This window comes from Camarhynchus parvulus, chromosome 2 (genome assembly GCF_901933205.1).
Source record: "Camarhynchus parvulus chromosome 2, STF_HiC, whole genome shotgun sequence".
Taxonomy (NCBI): domain Eukaryota; kingdom Metazoa; phylum Chordata; class Aves; order Passeriformes; family Thraupidae; genus Camarhynchus; species Camarhynchus parvulus.
In genome coordinates this window covers 150058532-150079515 of record NC_044572.1, presented here as the reverse complement: position 1 = coordinate 150079515, position 20984 = coordinate 150058532, and the positions used below count along the sequence as shown (strand labels likewise).

The 20984-nt window shown below is 48.1% G+C and overlaps 1 protein-coding gene across 1 annotated transcript; it reads right to left on the bottom strand.

Moving 5' to 3' along the window:
* Nucleotides 1-4595: 4595 nt before the first annotated feature.
* On the bottom strand, nt 4596-9042 carry LOC115901452 (ly6/PLAUR domain-containing protein 2-like). The gene is made up of 3 exons (XM_030944126.1): nt 8991-9042; nt 5838-5957; nt 4596-4807 (listed from the first exon to the last, which is right to left on the bottom strand). Exons 1-3 carry the CDS (start codon nt 9040-9042, stop codon nt 4596-4598), a joined length of 384 nt encoding a protein of 127 aa, XP_030799986.1.
* Nucleotides 9043-20984: the final 11942 nt, after the last annotated feature.

Below are 20984 nucleotides of genomic sequence, written 5' to 3'. Positions count from 1 at the left end.
GTGGCTGGACCAAGCCTGGAGCCACCAACGTGTGACAATTCCCATCTGTCCAATCTGAGGCATAAAAAGGATCAGGACCCAGAACAGGGCACAGAAGGATTAAAACATGTTTTAATTCTTATGTTTTCCAACCGGATGGGAATGTGCAGAGCGCAGCCCCAGGTCTGTGCTGGAGGTGGAGCCCACCCAGACCATCTGCCCCAGCCTTTTGCAACACTCTGAGCATCTCTCTCTCGTATCCAAGTGACCCAAAATGACTTTTCTAAATTAAGATCCCAACCACGATGCCGTGCTCGACTTCCTTCCCCCTCAACACATCTGCTGCTGACACCGAAAGGTTCTTTTCACCTCATTTTTAGGGTTTGTTTTCATGCCCGGGGCTGTACAGAAAAAAGAGGGAAAGAGGCTTCTGTGCTCCTCTGGAATTAGGGATGTGAGAGTCAGGCAGGAGAAAAATGAAGATATCCAAGAGAGGATGTGCTGCCATGTCAGAGCAGATGCTCCAAGCCCTCCAAACCCGAATATGGAAAAATAGCTCTATTTTAAGACCGGAAAAAAGTGCACATGATAGGTTTGAGATGAGAAATAATTTGGGAGTGATATTGAAAATGATATCACTGCTGCTGTACTTCAGCGCTGCCAGGCTCATTCCATAATTAATAACTCCTTCAGATGGAGTGACTTTCCTTTGAGGGTGCAGAATTAAACATTTAAATCCCTCTCTGTAAATACAGGGCTGTGGCAGAGCTCTCCAGAAGCCTCGCAGCTACACTCTAATGTATATTTATAATCTAGATAAGTATTTTTAGCAAGAACTACAAGTCCTCTCTGTATTTGATGACATCAGAGCTCTGTTTTACATGCAATGTCCCGACTGCAAAAAATATCCCCTTCTTTTTCCTGCTCTTGGAATATCGCAATAATTTCTGCCCTTGTCTCATCCTCTTTCATGTCTAATGTGTGTTCCAAGAGAGCTGTGTGGGGCTTTTTTCCTCTTTTTTGCTCCCAAAGGTGATAAAATACATAAAATTTTTAAAAAACTAAGCAGCCAAACAGCTCCTGGTGTTTCCCACCTCTGCAATCAGGGCGTGCTGGGATAACAACCACCACTCATGGCCTGACCAGTGTCCTGCTGTGGAAAGCAACTGGAAATGATCCCTGCTGGAAAACCCAGTCCTTTAAATATTAATCCTGCTGTTCCCGTGATGCTTCTCTGGGAATCCTGCTCAGGGCAAACCAGGATTGAACCTGGGTCCTCCTTCAGTTTAAATCCAAGCTGAGTGTTTTGTCTTTCCAGGGAAATTATCTTTTGGAATGCCCACTCCACCTTCTGGAATTGTGGAGCTCACAAGGAAGGGCTACTCAAGGCTCATACCTGGCCCTGATTTTTGGCTGGAGGTGGGACTCCACAGGGTATCCCAGCTGGAATATCAAGATATGAGCCTCTCTTGTTCTTTACTCTCTGATTTCTGTGTGGAAAAAAGCACTTCAGGTTTGTAACTGGAAGTGGGAGATGCAGATCAGGAAAAAATTCCTCCCTGTGAGGATGGTGAGGCCCTGGTACAGGTTGCCCAGAGAAGCTGTGGCTGCCCCATCCCTGGAAATGTCCAAGACCAGGTTGGACAGGACTTGTAGCAGCCTGGGATAGTGGAAGGTGTCCCTGCTCATGGCAGGGGGTGGAATTGGATGATCTTGATGCTCCCTCCCCACCCAAACCATTCCATGACTCTGCATACCTCTAGTGCTGCCCCACATTTGCAGAAGGGCTGGAAGGCGGTGGAAAAGGCAATTTTTTCGACCAGATAAAGCATAAGGCACTGAGGAATGCCCTCAAATCTGGAGATAAAATCTCTGCATGTGCTGGGAAGAACAAGCCCTCAGACAGACGACAAAAATCCCTCAGCAGAGCAACACCAGCACTGGATTCTGCTGGCTGTGAAGCCTCACCCGGCAGGGCTGAGAGGTTGCAGGTCTTTTTCTGGCCCTTTGGAGACACATTTTCCTCTGTTCTATTTTCTCCAGCCTATATTTAAACTTCTCCCTCCCCGTGTCCACTCGACCCAGTGACGCAAAAATCCGGCCAGGCCTTTGATTCTCCTGCATTTCCTGGGGCACTGGCACTGGCTGGGTTTAACTCCCAAGGGGCAAAGGGAGGGATAAATAACAGCAATAACCAAAGAAAGAGCAAATTGGATTTTTTAAAGTGCTCCCGGTGACGCCTGTTCTGCCTTGTGGCTGCCACAGTGCGAACAGGTGACTCGCGATACAAAAAAGGCCATTTTGTACCCCTGCGTGAAGGGTTTGTCACCTCTCCTGATCAAGGAATGTATTAGAGGAGCTTTGAAGATAAAAATCTGATTCTGAGTCTGTTTTGGCTCCAGTAGAAACTCGTGGGTCGCGTTGGCAGGTGAGTCCTGGGTGGCAGGAGGCTGGGGGGGCAGGATGCTCACAGCCAGCACTGGTGACACGAGGGGACAGTCCCCACAGGGAGCACCTTTGCAGCACAGCAGGGTCACTCCCAACCTCCTGTTGGCCTCACTGCTGAGCTCAGGCACTTTCTCTTTTGCTCCCTGAAACCCCCCCAGTTCTCCCACTGCATATCCCAAAAAAGCCTCCTGTCCCACTGGACAATATTTTACCCTTCTCCCCCTCATTTTACAGCAGGGACAGCCTTAAATCTTGCTTTTCTACAGAGGATTTTTGCCTGTGTTCATTCCTGTGTGTGGTTTTCCCCCTGTCTGGCACAGGGCAGTTTGGGAGCTGAAAAACAAGGCAGAAACCCCCTCCCTGCACCCTGTGCTGCCCCACACTCCTTTCCCATGGGAATATCGAGCACAAGAGAAAGATGCTGCAGGCTGAAAACCAGAGAATCCAACTTTATTTATGAAATTCTCACCCTCACCCTCCCAGTCCCTCTGTATCCAGACCCTGCCCCATCCACGGATGGAAAGCAGAGCCCGGGATCCTGCAGAAAATGTGGAAAGGCTGCTGGAGACAGAACTAGAAACCAGGACAAAAAAAAAAAAAAAAAAAGGAATGTGATCTGAGGATGGCAGGGCTGGAACTTTGCTTCTGGCCTGACACATCCAGCTGGTTTTGAAGCAGGGAAAAACAGAACAGATGAGTGGGAAGCGGGGGCTGGTGCTCAGCGTCTGCGAGGGTGGCTGGAATTCTGGGATTTGAGCAACTTCCAATTATTATCCTCTCCATGGCATTTGCTCCCTGCAGATCTCAGCATTGCCAGGGGGTTTTCAGTGTTTTAGTGGGTTTCACCTCCAGGGAAAAGGGCTCACCATCCTCCTGAGCTCTGCCAAGGAATGCAACATTGTCAGAGTTTTCTCCTAAATGGTACTGAGAAAGAACTTGAGAAACCATTCTCTCAGTGCAAGGAGGAAGAAGAGTCCCCTACTTTGGTTTCTTATGGAAAGAGAGTGGGAAAGGGGAAAAAAATGGAGGAAAAATAGACTTTGCCACAGAGGAGGTTGCTGGGAACACACCACGATGGTGCACAGGGTGTATCCATGCTCCACTCTACTCTTGCTTCCCGATCATCTGGATGATCCCTGGCAATAGGAACAGAGGGAATGGCAAATTTCCTGCATCTCTGTGAGCTGGGCACACCTGGCTTATTCATATCTGCTCCCACTCCAGCTGCTTTTGCAGCAGGCAGGGCCTCAGAATCAATCCCACATCTGCTGAAAGCAAATCCCAGCTGGGATCCCAGCACTTTTAATTGATTTTTCCTAGAGCTGAGGGTCTGGGATAACTATAATTATTTTTCCTATCCTGCAGTCTCTGCTCTGAAGGGATGCAGGGAGGGCAGAATAAGAGAAGAATTTTCTTGGAATAATCTTTAAAACATCTGGAAAGGGAAATCTGGGAGCTCCAATTGCAACCTGAGCTCAGGCAGAAGCTGAGGGAGGGGGGTGTTTGTGTTTGTCTGGCCAAACTTGGAAATTTGAGTTGCAGGTCTGACCTACCCTGGTCTGTCAGTGCAGGGGGTGTGCTGAGCTTTCCAGAAATCCATCCTGTTCCCACATGGAACCTGAGCCCTTCTGAACTCATTCCTTAGCTTATCCTTGGACTTAAGCTCCAGATCTCTGCAGTTGCCACCCACACCGTGATGGGCAGGAAGTAACTGGGCCCAGATCCGTCTGCTCCTCTCAATCAGGACATGGCACAGGATTCCCAGAGAAGCTGTGGCTGCCCCTGGATCCCTGGAAGTGTTCCAGGCCAGGTTGGATGGGGCTTGGAGCAAGCTGGGATGGTGGAAGGTGTCCCTGCCCGTGGCAGGGGGTTGGAGCTGATGATCTTGAAGGCTCCTTCCAACCCAACACATTCTCTGTGGATCCTGAGGACCAGAAGCAGCTGAAGGTGAGGAACATCTGCTTAAACTGCTGGAAACTGGAGATTTGTGGGGTTTAAGTCCAGGTTAAGTCCAGGTTTAAGTCCATTCTTGGCTTGAATCCAGCATTGAAGATGGGGCGAAGCCACATGTCAGTGGAGAAGGACATTCCCAAAGCATCCAAGAGTTCATGAGGCAGCTTGGCAGGGAGAGTGATGGGATTTCAGCTGGAGCTGGGACACTTGTGACCTCACAGGGAGCACTGGAGGACCGTGCCAGCCACCAGAGCCACCAGACCCAGCGCTGCAGGGCTGCTCCTCACCCCGCTGCTGCTCTTGGTGTCATCCGTGCACAGGTCGGTGTAGCAGCAGGATTTGGGCTTTTGGGCCCCTATCCCGTCGTAGGAGAGGCATTCCTCCTCACAGCCCCTGGTCACGGTGATGTTGCCAAAAAAGGGATAACCTGGGAGAGCCAGATTGGACAGGAGGAGGAGGTGAGAGAGGGGAAAAAACAGGGAAGGGAAATGGGATTGAGAAACACCGACAGAGGAGGTGCTGGACATTCCAAATCCATGGGTGCCTCTAACCCAGCCTGTTTTTTGTGGGAACAGGCCTGCCAGCTCTCACTGCTGACTCTCTCTCACCCTCCTGCTCCTTCCAAAATCATTCCGGCATGGACAAGGGATACAATTCCCCGTAGATGTTTGCACCCTCTATAAATTCAGGGTCCACAGAGATATCGGGGTAGGAAAGGCAACACAGAGGGAAGAAGTGCAGTGAGTCCTGATATTTCTCTGTGAGGCTCCAAATCTGATGGATTTCTCTCCTTCCCTCTCTAAAGTGGGATAATTTCACCTGGGTTTTTACAGAGATGTTAAAGGGTAATCCAAGCTGGGACTGGGATGGGAAAGGGAAGTGTAGCCAGCAGATTGAGGGAGGTGATTCTTCCCCTCTGTTCTAGTGAGACGCCACCTGAAGAGTGGGAGCTGCCTCCAGCTCTGGCATCCTGACACAACAAAGACGTGGAATTTTTGGAACAGGTCCAGAGGAGGCCATGGAGATGCTCCAAGGGATGGAGAAGCTGGAGCTAGGCTGGGAGAGCTGAGGGTGTTCACTTGGACAAGGGAAGGCTCCAGGGAGACCTCAGAGCCCCTTCCTGAAGGGGCTCCAGGAGAGCTGGAGAAGGACTTGCGACAAGGGATGGAGGGACAGGACACAGGGAATGGTTTCCACTGCCAGAGGCTGGGGTTAGATGGGATTTTGGGAAGGAATTCTTGGGTGTTAGGGTGGTGAGGCCCTGGCACAAGTTTCCCAGAGAAGCTGTGGCTGCCCCATCCCTGGAAGTGTCCAATGCCAGGTTGGATGGGGCTTGGAGCAACCTGGTCAACTGGAATGTGGCAGTTCCATGACGTTTAGGCTCTCTCCCAACCCAACCCGTCCTGGAATACTCGGAGTTCTCCCCAGGATCCCTCAGGGGCAGTGGTGGCACTCACCTGTGTCCACGGAGTGCAGCGTCGTGGTGCACACGGTGGCCTTTGGGGGACACGTGATGGGTGTCCTGCACTTGGAAATGTCCGTGGGCTCCTTGCACATGTAACACCGCAGGGACTGGGCTGCAGAGGGGACAGAAAAGGCTCTGAGGTGATACAGCCAGGAAGACAGACCCAAATCTGCAGCTTTCTGACCAAAATGCAGCAGTGTCCAAAATTGTCCAAAATTAAGCGCGTCTGGAGGCAATGGCAAAGCTTGGATAAGCTGGGGGGGAAAAAGACAAATCCCAGCACTGGACGACAAAGGTGATGTAGCAGGATCTGGGCCTGAGTGTGACTTTGTAGCCTCAGCAGCCCAAAAATGGGGAATTTAGAGGGACCTAAGCTTGAGCTTTGGTAGGACTGAGCATCCTCTGCAAGAATTCAGCCTGGAGAAGAGGAGGCTGAGGGGAGACTTTTTGGGATTCAGCTTCCTCATGAGGGGAAGTGGAGGGGCAGCACTGATCTCTTCTCTCTGGGGCAGTGACAGAATGCAAGGGAACGGACTGAAATTGTGTCAGGGGAGGTTTAGTTTGGATATCAGGAAAAGGTTCTTCCCCCAGAGAGTGGTCAGGCACTGGAACAGGCTCCCCAGGGAATGGTCACAGCCTCAAGAGCTCAGGAAATGTTTGGACAACGCTCTCAGGCCACAGGGTGGGATTGTTGGGATGTCCTGGGCAGGGCAAGGAACTGGGCTTTGATTATCCTGGTGGGTCCCATTCCAAATCAGGATGTTCCATGATGGTAAAAGCCAGCTCCTTCTGCTGAGAGCAGCATTCCCCAGCTGTGACAGTGGCAGCTCCCCCATCCCTCCCCTCACAGCAACAGCTCCTTCCTGCTCGTTTAAGGGAAATTCTGCAGGAATCAGTAACTGAGAGTGGGATTCAAATCTCAGAGCTGTGTCAGAGATCCCGAGGGCTGAGTGTGGCCCTAAAACCGCTCTCATCAGGGGCTGCTGCTGCTTTTTGAAGAGACGATGTACAAACCCTTGCTGGCTGCCACCTGAGGGAGGGACACCTCTGAATATGCAAATCTATGCAAAGCAGCTCTCAAAACCCTCAGTGTGAGCTCTGTCCATCCACAGCCAGCAGACACTGAGAGTGTGGATTTTCCAAAGTCCTGCTGGTGTGGCTTGATGACAAAAACCAGCCTGGTTTGAGATTTTCTATCCTACCCTCCTTCCACCGGCTGAAAACAACCTGCAAGCGTCCAGTGCCATCTATTGGTAAAAATTCACACCGACGCTGTTTTTGTTCCCGTTCCGCCGTCAGAGGAACCTCTGGGGCTTTGTGATAAGGATAAATATTTTTGAAGGCATTTGTTTGAACACCTGACTTCAGAAAGGAATTTTCAAGGCATCTACTCCTCGCAGCAGCTCCTTTGGAAAATTCAGCTGTGGGGTAGAGCCTTCTGCAAAACTTCTCTTTCTCATTCCTTAGCTCTTGCTAAGGAATTCAATTCAAAGAGACAATTCCTTGTACCTTTGCAGAAGTAAAAAGCATTTTTTCATGGAAATATTTCAATTTTCTTGTGGCCATACTCCCTGTAAACAAGGGTGGCGGAGCCATCCTTGTTTATCCCAGCTCAGGACCTCACTAGATCCCTTCCCAATGATTCATGATCCAATCCTTAAAATTGCTATATATTTTAACAGAGGTAACACATTATCAACAGTCATTTGGATGCCTGTGGATGTGTAGGATGGATGGATGGACAGAGGGATGGACAGAGCAGTTCTGGCTTCAGGCACTTGAGAAACTGCCCTGCAACCCTTGGGGTGAGGTGGATGCCATTTACAAACCTCAATATTTTCATAGATAAACTGGGAAGTGCCTTGGGGGAATCAATCCCAGTTAAAAGCTGGTGTAAGGAAGGAAAACCTCAACCCCCTCATCCTTCACTGACTGTGGGTAGGGCATTTAGAAGACATGGGTTTTGTGGGAAGGTTGCATGGAAGAGGAAAGCCCAAATCCATAAGGACTAGGACAGGAAAACTGAACAGGCACAGCTCTGCCTCCTGACCTGAGCCAATAATTCCCTGTTCCTCACTGTCCAACAGGACCTTCTATTCCTTGATATCAAAACTCAGCAACATGAATGGTCACAGACACATCCCTCAGCCACAACAGAGGTGCCTAGACCAGCTGCTTCCCTTTGGATCATCCCAAAAAAAAAATATTTCTGCCTGATTTCAACTACAAAGCAAATGGGGTTGATAACTCTGTTTCCATAAAATTCTTAGAGACCTTCTGTGGTTTCTCAGAAATTCCATTAAATCCAAGGCAGGAATTCAGATGGAGATGTTTGATCCCTGCCCAGGCTGCCTTTCCTTTGAGATCTTCCATGGAAACAGCCTGAGGATCTCTGGGCCCCGTGGGCTGTGGGTTAAACCCCTCTGGGGTGGTGCCATCCCTGGAATGCCTGTTCCAGGCAGAATGTGGCTGCAGTTGGTCACATCTACATGGAGGAAGGACACAGCGATGGCCAAACCCTGCTGCCAGCTTGCCCAAGATCCAGACCCATCACAGACCCAGGGGAATTTTCTATTTCCACCTATCTCCTGAAATATCTCCTGAAATTCCAGGGGAATTTCCTATCTCCCAAAATAAGGGAAAATCCTGGAGCTGAGGGTTTAATAAAACTTTCCAATGTCTTTGGAGTTATTTCTCATACCCCCACCCTTATCTGTACTGAAATTTCACCTTCTGGCTTTCAGCACTTCCAGCAGCCAGCTGGGAGGTTTTAGGGATGTCAGGAGCTCGGGATGAGCATTCCTGATGGGACAGTGTGGCTGCTCAAGTAGAGACTGGCACTTCAAGCTCTTGCCCAGGCTGGTCCTGCCCTGTGCCTTGTGTGGTTGTCCCCTCCATCCCTGGATGTGGGTGACGGAAATCCAAAGGACATGCATCGCTCCCAGTCAGGCATCACAGCTCTTCCCACCAGGAATGCATCTCCCCTTTCCCATTTCACCCTCTCCTTCAACCTTCTTCAATACAAAAGGCATCATTTCCCCTACCTGGGGGTCACCAGGTCTTTCCCCTCCTTCCCCTCCCAGGAATTTCCCAGGAATTTCCCAGGGTGGGGGGCCCTGGAGTGTTGGGAATGAGGAGTTCTTACCCAACTCCACGAATGCCAGGCTGAGCAGGAATCCCACCAGGAGTTTCTTCATGCTGAGGGCAGATCCAGGCAGCCAGGACAGATCCAGAGAGCTTCTCCAAGGAGCTTTATATGTTTTCCCACCCTCCACCATCAGCTGTTGTTGATCCTGTGGGCGGATTCCCTCGGGGTGATCAGGGGAAAGCCCAGCTCCAGTCTGGATTGGGATTTGCAGAGGAACGAGTTCCCTGACGAGGTGACATCACCCCAACGAGCAGACTCCTGCCATACCTCGGCTCTTCCCCAGGTTTATGTCCTGGGGCTGGTCCCATGGAAAAAGGAAAAACACGGCTGGCACTGCGAGGTGTGGCCCCGTGCCAGGGCTTGGATGGGGAATGTGACAAGGTTTGTTTGCTCCTTCCAGTCTGGCTCCGCGAGCCCAGAGCTGGCTTGTGTCACACGTGTTGCGCTGGCCAACAACTGTCAAGGGGCAAGTGACAGCAGGCTGGGCTTCCACGTGCTTTGGAGAAATGATTCCACGGGCTGGCAGGACTGGGGTTGCCCAGAGATGCCTGTTTTCCCAAACCCAGCTCAAAATCAAGCCTGGTTTCTGGATCCCTTGATTACTAACTGAGCTGCTGGGCATGGGAATTGCTTGGAGGCCAGTGGGATATGGTGCTTCCATATCCCATTTCCAAGTCTGGAATTGGGATAAATCATATGGTTTCAGGTCCTGGGTCATGCTGGCAAAGCAGGATGCTCAGCCTCCCTTTGGAAAGCTGTCAATTATTTACCAAATTTTATCTTGAAGCTGGGAAATAAGCCCAGCATGGAACAATTAATCAATTTTCCCACTCCAGCGCCTTCCTGATAGCAAATTTCACTTTATCCACATCAGGGCAACCCTTTCAAACATCATAATTTATTTTGTATCTTATCCAATATTTGGGGAGACAGCTTCAAATGCTTGGAGCTGGGGAGAAATTATTTACTTCTCCCTTTGGACCGAGCTGCTGGTATTTTATATTTCACAGGAAAAGCTGATAGACTTTTTGGTGGGTTTGTTGTGATCCAAATTGGAAAACCCTGGAGTTGTGCAATTTCCCATGAAACAGCTGAATAAGCCAAAGAGGCAAAGTTTGTGAATCACTGGAGCACTTGGAGATTTTAGGGCTGGAGATGAGGCGAGTGAACGAGCTTTAATGAGGTGCTTTGCCTGTGACAGACCTGTCATGACAGCACACGTGGGAATATTGCTGCCATTCCCAGCAGCCTCTCCTTCTTCCCAGATGGAGGATGGTTCCCAGTAACCCGAGAAGCATTGCTAATGAAAATTTCCACAGCCACAGATGACACAAAGCTGACAGAGCTGTGGGAAAGGGAGAGAAAGACCTACACCCTAATCCTTTTCTGTAAGAATGAAAATTATCCTTTATTTTATCTCCCTGTGCTCTCCAAGTTCGGTGCTAAAAAAAAAACAACTGGATAAAACATATTTTTCTGCGTATATAGGAAAAAATCCACTCGGTGAAAGCCGCCAGACCTGGTTATATCCAGATCCTTGTTCGGAACTGGGCAGCTCAAGGCACATTTGAGCAATATCCTAATTAACAGCCATGAAACTGGAAAAGATCCAGTGCTTTCAGCATTCCAGGTGGTTGTGCCTCAACGGAAAGCACAGTGGGGCTGGCACAGTAAAGCTGCTTGGTGCATTGTGGAGTGGAAATGTCCATGCAGACATCCTCTCATACCTGAAAATCATTCTATACCAAGAAATTTTTGGGATAAATCTGTGTGGTTGAAGGAATACGGATATAAATACTTAAATACTGTCTTAACTCTGTCTTAAAGGCTTTGAGAGGTTGGCAATCTTTCCATAAGGCAAAACACCAGAGCTCCTGCAGAGGTGCAGCAATGCCAGGCTTCAGGGAAAGAGGATTTGGGAGCGTTCCAGTAAAATTGTGGAGGCAAGGAGAGACCTTTAAGGTCTGTTACCTCTAAGGTATTCCTTCATCTAAAGATAATCAAGAGCTCACGGAGAGATGGAGCCCTGGAAACAAACCCAAAACCCAACACAAACAACCCCACGTGGTGTCCAGGCATGTGTTGGGATGGGAGGGATTTGGGTTTTGATTTTGGAAGTGTCAGCAGCCTCCTGGCTTCCCAGGTAGAATTCCACTACCACTGTCAAGCACAAAATGGGATCCTAATGAAAAAAAATAAAAAAAACCCCAAAGCAACAATGAGGAGAGTGGGACAAGAGGATTCACACCAAAAAATGACACTGGAATACACTGGCTCCTTTTAGCTTGGCAGAGTTAAGACAAGCCTAAGTTAAATGAGACTGGAAATTGAGGATGGATATTAAACACTAAAAAAATTGGGATTATTTCTGTAAGCAAAGGCAGGGAAGAAACCTGACCTGCTTTACACCTGATAAGTATGTGGAAGCTGTGGTTTGACAGGGCAGTTAGGTAAGACTTAGACAGCTTGTAGGACTCAGGAGGCCCTAAAAATTCCCTTCTGTCTCTGTCAGGGGTGGAATAAGCCCTGGGAAAGGTTTTAAGCACTGACTGACAGGAGCCAGAAGGGACTTTGGTTGAAATGTCATTTCAGGTCTGGAGAGCTGAGAATATCAACGAGGCGTGGTGTGTTAGGGAGAAAGGTTTGTGCACCAAAAGCCTTCAGGAATTCTCAGTGGGATCAATCTAAACCTTCTCCCAACCTGTCTCTGGGAGACTGCCCTGATTTATAAGGCAATATAGGAAGACATAATCACTTTCTGCTTATCACAAATACCAGGAAAGGCAAATGACAGAAATTTGGCGTTTACGGATAAGAAGGTGAACTGCTTCTCCTGCTCTAACTTGCCTTACAGCCAATTCTTGTTTGAACAATTAAACACCACACTTTTATGAGATGTTCTGTGGCACGGAGTGAACACCAAGCTTTGCTCAGCTGTTCCAGTTATTGATTATCAGCCACACGTGAAATTAGTCCGGTGTAAAATATTTCTACTATGATTTAGGGAGTCCCTACAGCCAGTGGCTCTTGTTGCACCTCTCAACTAAATTCAATTTCTCACCTCTGCAATTTTTCTCTTCTCCACAGAAATATATTTTGTCTAGGATATCTCTTGGATAGACTTTGGTGGGATCTCTGACTCCTTTGTTCTCCAAGGCTTTAATCCTTCTGGTGGTCCTTCTCTGAACTCCCTCTGTTTCACCACCTTTCTCCTACATTGTCCAACCCAAATCTGGACATTTTCTTGAGGCACTCCGTAGAATCCCAGAATGTTTTGGGTTGGAAGTGACATTCAAGATCACCCAGTTTCAATCCCTTGCCATGGGCAGGGACACCTTCCACTATCCCAGGATCATCCAAATCCTGTCCAACCTGACCTTGGACATTTCCAGGGCTAGGGCAGCCACAGCTTCTCTGGGCAACCTGTTCTAGGGCCTCAGCACCCTCACAGGGAAGAATTTCTTCCCAATATCCCATAAAACCCACCCTCTTTCAGTTTGAAGCCATTCTCCCTTGTCCTGGCACTCCATGCCCTTGTCCAAAATCCCAACACACCATGCCCATGGTCCAAAATCCCTCTCCATCTCTCCTGGAGCCCCTCTTCAGCTACTGAGAGCTCACAACAAGGTCACCCCAGAGCCTTCTCCTCTGCAATCAGGCTGGATCCACCTGCCACGATACAAACACAGCCAACCCTATCTGACACCGTGGTCATGTTGTGGTAACCATGGCATCAGTCTACACAACATCAGTGTCTTTCCTGAGAGCTGATTTGCAGGATGGAGTCTGCTCCATTTTCCAGATGTCAGATTCCCGAGCATCCTGGTGATAACTGGTCTGCAGGAAAATACAGATACCGTTGATCATTACACTCAGCCACCTGGAGTTCAGCTCCTGTGATTCCAAAGGGGCAGAATTTTTGCCAGGGGACTTTTTGGATGCTCCACCATCTTCACGTGTGACTCAGGGGCAGGGAACCTCTCTGCCCGTGCCCGTGGCCGCAGCGACGTTTGATGACCCAATGGAAGTTCCACCTCTCATGGGTGTGTGTCAACAACAAGACTTTGGGCTTGTTGGGGTGGAGTTGGTCTCCACCCTCCTGATGAAACTCTGCCACTGGGCAGGAAGGAATTCAGGTTTCGTTGGGCTGGAAAAGGGTGAAAATGTGAGAACCCTTCTCCAAGGAGGTGAAAATGTGAGAACCCTTCTCCAAGGAGCACTTCAGGTCTGTCTTCCAGGAGCTGTTTGGTATTAAATGTTTCTCCTCCATGGGGAGTATCCAAAAAAAAAAAAAATCCAGATTCACAGCTCTGATTCAGTCTCTAAAGAGCTCCTACACCTTTTTTTTCTGTGTCTGAGCTTCATTTTGCTGCTTGGCACCCCCTGTCTGAAGATAGGAGGTGAGAAGTTGAACCTCTCCAAGCAGAGAAGGGAACTGTACTTGCATTTCCCAAATTCTGGCTTAAGCTCACTAATCCCAAGACTAAAAAGCAGGTGCTCCTGAGGATGGGAGGAAAGATTCCAGACTTGCTGGATTTTTACAAAAAGATGTAAAGATTTTTACAAAAAGGTGAGTTCTGTTCAGGGTTCTGAGAGAAAAAAGGGGAGTCCAGGGGTATGACCATGTGGAGGTTGGAATTATTGAATCACGGAATGGTTTGGGTTGGAAGGGACCCTAAATCTCATCTCATCCAGCCATGGGTAGGGACACCTCCCACTAGACCAGGTTGCTCAGGTTCCTCTTCTTCCAGCCAGAGGACTGAGGACAATTCCCTCAGGCATCGCCTGTGTTTGGTCCACCCTGGGAATGTTGGTCCCTCAAGCATTTTCTGAAAACAGCAAAAATGTCCTAGATGTGATTCTGGATTGGATCCTAGAGGGATGAATATCCCCAATTCAGGCATTTTGGGCTTCCTTTAAGCTGTATCAGTCCCACTTGAGAGATGTCTAGCTAGTGTAAAGTGGTCCCTGAGTGTGTCACGTCCTGAACCCACTGGATTTGTTCCAGGGAATGCCCAGGCACACTCTGAGGGCCAAGGATGTTTCCAGAAAGGTTGTTCTGGTTGGAAGGATGAGAAATTCAGGCACGAACTGTGACAGTTGTGATCAGGATCAGAGAATGGATCCTGATCCCTTTTAAATTCCCTTTTTATTCCAGTGTGGTTCCCTTTTCCATCCCAGTGACAGTTGCTGCCAACCCTGCTTGAAAGCCCACGTGACTCATAAATACACAGTCCACCATGTAGGAAGTCTGTGGACATGTGATTTTCCACCTGAAATTTGGATTATTTGGAATAATGGGCTTGTTAAAGGTTGGAGAAGACCTCTGACATCACCAAATCCAGCCACCACCATGTTCCACATTAAACCGTGTCCTCAGTTGCCAGATCCATGTGGGTTTTTTGAACATTTCCAGGCGTGGTGACCCCACCCTTTTCTGGTGCTTGAACACTAAAAAAGCCAAGGTTGAAGGATGCTGGGAGCATTCCTGGGGGCTGCTGTTGGCTGGGAATCTCCAGCATTTCTTTCCACACTTTATTCAGCTGATGGCACTGTTGATCTCTTATCAACATTCTGCAGTACAAGGGCAACGTGCAGAGACTGGCCAGTCACAGAGCTACTTCCCTCCCTTTATCAGGAAGATTTTCCCTCTTTATCAACTTTGGTTGTGCAGAGAAAGGAAACAGAGGCCTCGCCACGAATTTGTCACTTGTCAAACCCGGGGACTGTCAACGAGTCTGTGAGTGAGAAGTGCCTGACATCACTTTGTCAACCTTCGGCATCATCATCAGTGCCTTTGACTGACAGGTTGGCAGCAAAGTCTGTCGCCAGATACAGATCTGGATGAGTCAAGCTAAATAAGTAACCCCTGCTAAGTAATAAAATTAGCCTGTGCTGGGTATTGCCATGGGAATCCAGCACAATAATGGGAATAGCGTGACAAGGAAGCCAAGTCCCGTCACTGGGGTCTGTATGGTCAAGGCATAAAGTTGTGTGAGCACCAATTAGCAGAAAACACAGCAGAAATAGCCTTTGAAAATTTGTGGAGTCACGGGCAGATTGAAGCAGGACAAAAAGTCTGGAGTGGGAGTCACCTGGCCTAAGCACAGCCTTTCTTCTCTACCATAGGTGGCTCCTGGGTGACTCACTGGAGCTGTTTCTTTTTCCAATCAGGCAGACAAAACCAAATGTCATCACACAAAAGCTTCATCAAGAAGTGGATGGCACTGGGGATTACCTGCTTCCCTTCACTGGCTTTAAAGGGAGCCCTGCAAGGGTGGAGATGGGGTCACCTGGAGGCCTCTTCTTAGTGAATGTAAAATGTGTGTGTTTTGAGTGGCTTGTGTTGGAAGGGACCTTAAAAACTATCTTGTTCCAACCCCTGCCACGGGCAAGGACAGTTGCCACTATCCCAGGTTGCTCCAAGCCCCATCTAGCCTGGCCTTGAACACTTCCAGGGATCCAGGGGCAGCCACAGCTTCTCTGGGAATTCCATTCCTCAGCACCCTCACAGCCAAGAATTCCTTCCCAATATCCCATCTAACCCTGCCCTCTGGCAGCGGGAAGATATCCCCAGTGACCTGTCACTCCATTCCTTTTCCAAAGCCCCTCTCCAACTCGCCTGGAGTCCCTTCCAGCGCCTGAAGGTCTAAGGTCTCCCTGGAGCCTTCTCTTCTCCAGGCTGGACATTCCCAGCTCTCCCAGCCTGGCTCCAGAGCTGAGGGGCTCCAGCCCTTGAAGCATCCCTGTGGCCTCATCTGGACTTTCTCCAGCAGCTCCACGTCCTTCTGCTGCTGGAGCCCAGAGCTGGGTGCAGAATTCCAGGTGGGATCTCACCAGAGCGGAGCAGGGGGACAGAATCCCTCCCTCACCTGCTGCCTGCAGCTCAGGACACAGGGGAGTCTCAGGGCTGCCTTTCCCTGCCAGAACAACTCTCAGGCACACTCTGGGATTCTTGGAGTGTCCTGTGCAGGGCCAGGAGCTGGACTTGGCGATCCTTGAATGTCCCTTCCAGCTCTGGACTTCCCTTGAATTTTGCCAATCCATCCCAGCAGGAACAAGCTCCTTCCCATCCATCCACGTGTCCAATTTCAATGACCACATCCAACTCTCTCTGCATTTGTTGTCCTGATTCTTGGCATCCTACATAATTCCACAGCAATTTGGCTTTGCCAATTAATTTTGATTTAATTCGACTTCAGCTCCTTTTAGCCTCCTACACTACAGACCAATCGTGTCTTTCCTACCTCGCCCATCCCTTCCCTCCCTGCAGAGAAGTTTTTAAGGTGGCACACCCTGATTTCTGGGATCGGGAGTGTAAAGCACTTGGAATAATATTGTCCCCTCATCCAGCTGAGTTTTGGGATGATTCAGTTTTACATAAGCAGAAAAATGTTGATATATGGTTGATATATAGATAAATATTTTGATATCCAGATATATTTGTTGATATCCAGAAAAAAAGAGAAGTGAACTGGAAGTTCAAGGGTATGGACTCAAAGTGTGAAGCTTGTGGTTCATTGAAATCAAAGATTCAAAAACCTCTTTGGGTTTGGTTTTTTCCCTGTAAAAAAGAGGAAAAATGGTGAAAATAATTTCTAGAGAGAGTGACTGTGGCCTGACATAGGTGAATAATTTCAAAGATTATTCCAGGGATGAGAGGGAAGCCTAAATGAATGGATAAAAAATGGAGCAGCAGACAAAACAACATGAGGGAGGTTAAGAAATACATGAAGTAAAAATTTGCAATAGTTAAAATTACTTAGATCTCAAGAAAGACATTGAATGTTATTTATTCATTTATTTTAAATGAATTATTTAAAGTTATTTAAATATTATGTAAAATTATTTAGCCTTTAAATTGAGAAGCAAAATAAAGTAGTGATAGATGAAAACTGAATATTAAATTAACCACTTGTTTATTCAATATAAAAATGCCTTTGATTTTGAGGGTAAAGACAGCATAAAGAAAAGTGCCCAGAAAAAGAAACAACAGCAACTGAGGTGGAACAAAACAAAAAAATTCAGTGTGTTCAAGCTGGGACAAAGCAGGACAGGATGTTTTCCATCCCAGAACTCTTGGAGAACTGAGATACAGATCAACAGGTCCAGGTCCACTCCCAAATATTGTTTATAAATTGGTCAAGGCAACACCATGAGGTCAGAATTTAGCCCCTAAATTAAAAAGAGGAGGGGTAACAGCCACTGTCTGACGTCAATAGAGTGCCAGGAGTAAAAACAGGGTTTGATGGAAGGAAAACAATAAAAAACCCAGAAAAATACTTAAAATCCAATGTTGTATTTGCTGTTTTCATGTTAATAAAGTCAGATTTTCAAGATTTTCAGATTTTTTTCAAGTTTAGCAAAGTAATAACACAAAATAATGTGGGAATATTTATTAAGATGGCACAGATGGAAATTAAATAGATATAAGATGGGTGAGAATTTTTTGAAGGCCTGGCAGTGGAGGAGCTGGAAATATTTAAAGTGTTGGGAGAGGGATATGAGCCTGGGGAAATTCATCAGCACCGTTCCTCACTTTTGGAGTGCTCTTGCTTAAAATTTTCTGTTAAGACCTTGAAAGATGCCAAATAGGAGGGAATTTACTGGTGGCACAAATTCGGGAAGCCTCAGCAATTCCAGGAAGGATCAGGGTATCATGAACAAGCAGGTGGCTTGGATGAACCTTAAATTGACGGACAGCTATAATTTAAAAAGCGGGAATCTGAACCTGTCAGGCACCTGATGGAGCATGGAAAAGGTGCAACACCAGGTGTGTTTCCTCACCTGTGACTGAGGGACCTGAATTCCCATCCAAAGGATCATGGGGAGATGAGAATGGAGGGAATATGAAGCCAAAATGGAAGATTTATTAAAGAGGGAGAGCAGCTTTTCACACAGGCAGATGGTGGTAGGACAAAGAGGAAACGCTTTTAAACTAAAAGAGGATTTACATCAGAATTTGGGAAGAAATTCTTCCATGTGAGAGAGGGGAAACAATGGATTAAGTTCCCAGAGAAACTGTGGCTCCCCCATCCTTGGAAGTGTTCCAGGCCAGGTTGGACAGGGCTTGGAGCAGCCTGGGATAGTGGAAGGTGTCCCTGCCCATGGCAGGGGGTTGGAACTAAATGAAGGTCTTGAAGATCCCTTTGGGTTTACCCCAAACCTTTCCATGTTTCTGAAAGAGATGAGATTTTTTTCCCAAATATGGACCCACTCAACAGCAGGGAAAAATTGCCTGAGATAAGAAAAATGGTGGCACTAGAGAAAACCAGTCCTTCACTTCTCCGTATAAATGTCCCAGGTTTAGTGCCAGCCTGGGAGCTCTCAAGGCTGGAGAACTGATCCACGTTCATGACTGGAAAATTGGGATAGAGACACAGAAGGTTTGGCCTGATTTGGACTGAATATAAGCAGTGGTTTTGCCAGACACTTGAGTGGAAAGGCTTTATGGCCTTCCCAGCAGTAACATTCCAGAAAAATCTTTAGTCATGTCAGCCTCCAATGCCCATCTATCCATCCTGGATATCTGTCCTGTCATCCAAGGATTTTGGGTATTGTCTCATTTGGGGTTCCAGGTTAGCAAACACCCCTCCATGGCTAAAAATAAGAGTTTATGGACAGTGCTCAGCTCTGGGTACAGATGGATCCAACTCTTCCACACCCCACTATTTTGGCAGTGCTGGTGTCCTGGCAATTCATATTTTGATAACTCCAAGATTTGGAGCGGTAGAAGTGGGTGATGGAGGAAGAGCCCAGGTAAGATTTCCACTGGTTTGGGGGTGAACTCAGCAGGTTTGAAAGTTATTCCCCATGTGAGTGAGGTGAGACTAAAATTTACATCTTGCTTCTGCTGAAAGCACCTGAAAGCACTCCCAGCTCTGCCTGGATGGGGTTGGAGGAAGGTGACAAGGAAAATAAGGGTGACACATAAGTGGAATATTCACTGTGCTGTGATGTGTGGGATCTGTTTGCCTTAGTATCCTATTAAATATATTGAAAGGCTCAGAGGGTTGGGATTGTGCAGTCTGTAGAAGAGAAACTCTGTGGTGACCTTTGTGCCCTTCCCAGTACCTGTAGGAGCTCCAAAAGAGCTGGAGAGGGACCCTGGAAAAGGGATGGAGTGACAGGACACAGGGAATGGCTTCCCACTGCCAGAGGGCAGGGTTAGGTGGGATATTGGGAAGGAATTATTGGCTGTGGGGGTGGGGAGATCCTGGCACAGGTTTTCCCAGAGAAGCTGTGGCTGCCCCTGGATCCCTGGAAGTGTCCAAGGCCAGGCTGGAGAGGGCTTGGAACAACCTGTTCTAGTGGAAGGGGTGTTAGAACTGGTTGATCTTTCAGGCCCCTTCCAACCCAAACCATTCCACGATTCTGAACCTGATATTGATGGAGCAGATCTCCTCTTCTTCTCCTCTTGGAGTCCTCTTGGAGACACAGCCCCGTCATGTGGGGCAGAGCAGCACATCCACCCTTCACCTACCACCTTCACAGAGTGTCTGCATTGTCTCTTTGCCTCCTGCATCCCTGGCTGCCCTCAGGACGCTGCCTGCTCCTGATCCCACCACTGGGTTGGAAAGAGGCAGCTGTGAGCTCTACTTTAGCCAGAGGATTTGGGCTTGTTCGTGTCGACATCTAAATCACAGAGCCAACAAAAGTTTGCCCTGTCATTTCAGTGATGCAAAGGTGTCCCCTGGTTTTTATTTCGTGGTGAATCACCGGGGTGGTGGTGGCAGGGCATGTACCTTGGCGTAGCCACACAGTGTTGTGGCTTTGCTTCCTGGTCTGTTTGGGCTCCACCCTTGGTGTTTTGGGGTTCTTCACAGAAAAAGTGGTGAAATCTGTGCAGGGAAAGAGCCAGCTGTCCTGAACAGGATGGATTAGATTAGATTAGATTGGATTAGATTAGATTATATTAGAATAAATTAGATTACACTAGACTTGACTGGAATTTTCAGTTGGAAGGATCCTACAATGCCCATCCAGCCCAAGTCCCTGGCCAATTCAGGGCTGACCAGAATTTAAAGCGTATTCTGAAATCCAGATTCTGACAGACCTGAGGCACTGACCATCTCTCCGAGAAGCTGTTCTGGTGTTTGACCATTCTCTTGGTAAAAAATCCTTCCTGATGTCCAGTCTATACCTCCCTGGTGCAGCTTTGACCCTTTCCCACATGTCCTGTCCAGGCGTCCCAGGGAGAAGACCTCAGCATGTCCCTCTCTGCTTTGCCTCCTCAGGGAATTGCAATGAAGTTCCCTCTCATCCTCATTTTCTCAAAACTGGGCAAACTCAGCGCACTCAAGGATGCTCCTTCCAGCCCTTCTCCAGCTTTATTGCCCTCACGTGGATGCATTCCAGGGCATTCCCATAATTCCTAATTTGTGGGGCCCAGAATTGTACAGAAGGTTCTAGGGGAAGCAGTGCTGGGCGCAGCAGGATAATCTCCCTGGACACAGCCCAGGATGTGGTTTGTCCTTCGGGCTGCCAGGACACACTGGTGACTCCTATGGAACCCCTGTCAGATTCCCTCTGCAGGACTGAATTCCAGTCCCTCCTCTCCCAGTTTATCTTGTGCCTGGCATTGCTCCATCTTGGGTGCAGAATCCGTCATTTAGACCTGTTAAATTTCATCCCATTAACCATTAATTTATTTGTCTTTCACAGCTGGGGGATAAACACCCATCCCAGACTCCATTTCCATTCTTTGCATCTTTTCCACTTTACACAAATGTCTCTGGGAATGAGACATTTCTCAACAGAGTCACAAAACTTTGGAGGAAAACAAACATTTCCAACCTGGATATTAAGAATTCCTGCTGAGCATGGACAATACTGATGTGCAACCCTGGAGGTGAGGATTTTGCATGGACCAACAACAGCAACGACCATTTGTGTTGACCTTGACCTGGGTTGAGGTAGTGACTGGTTGAAGACACTTTGAAAAGGATTTGGACAAATCCAGTTTGGGAGTTGCTTTTGGGAATGGTTTTG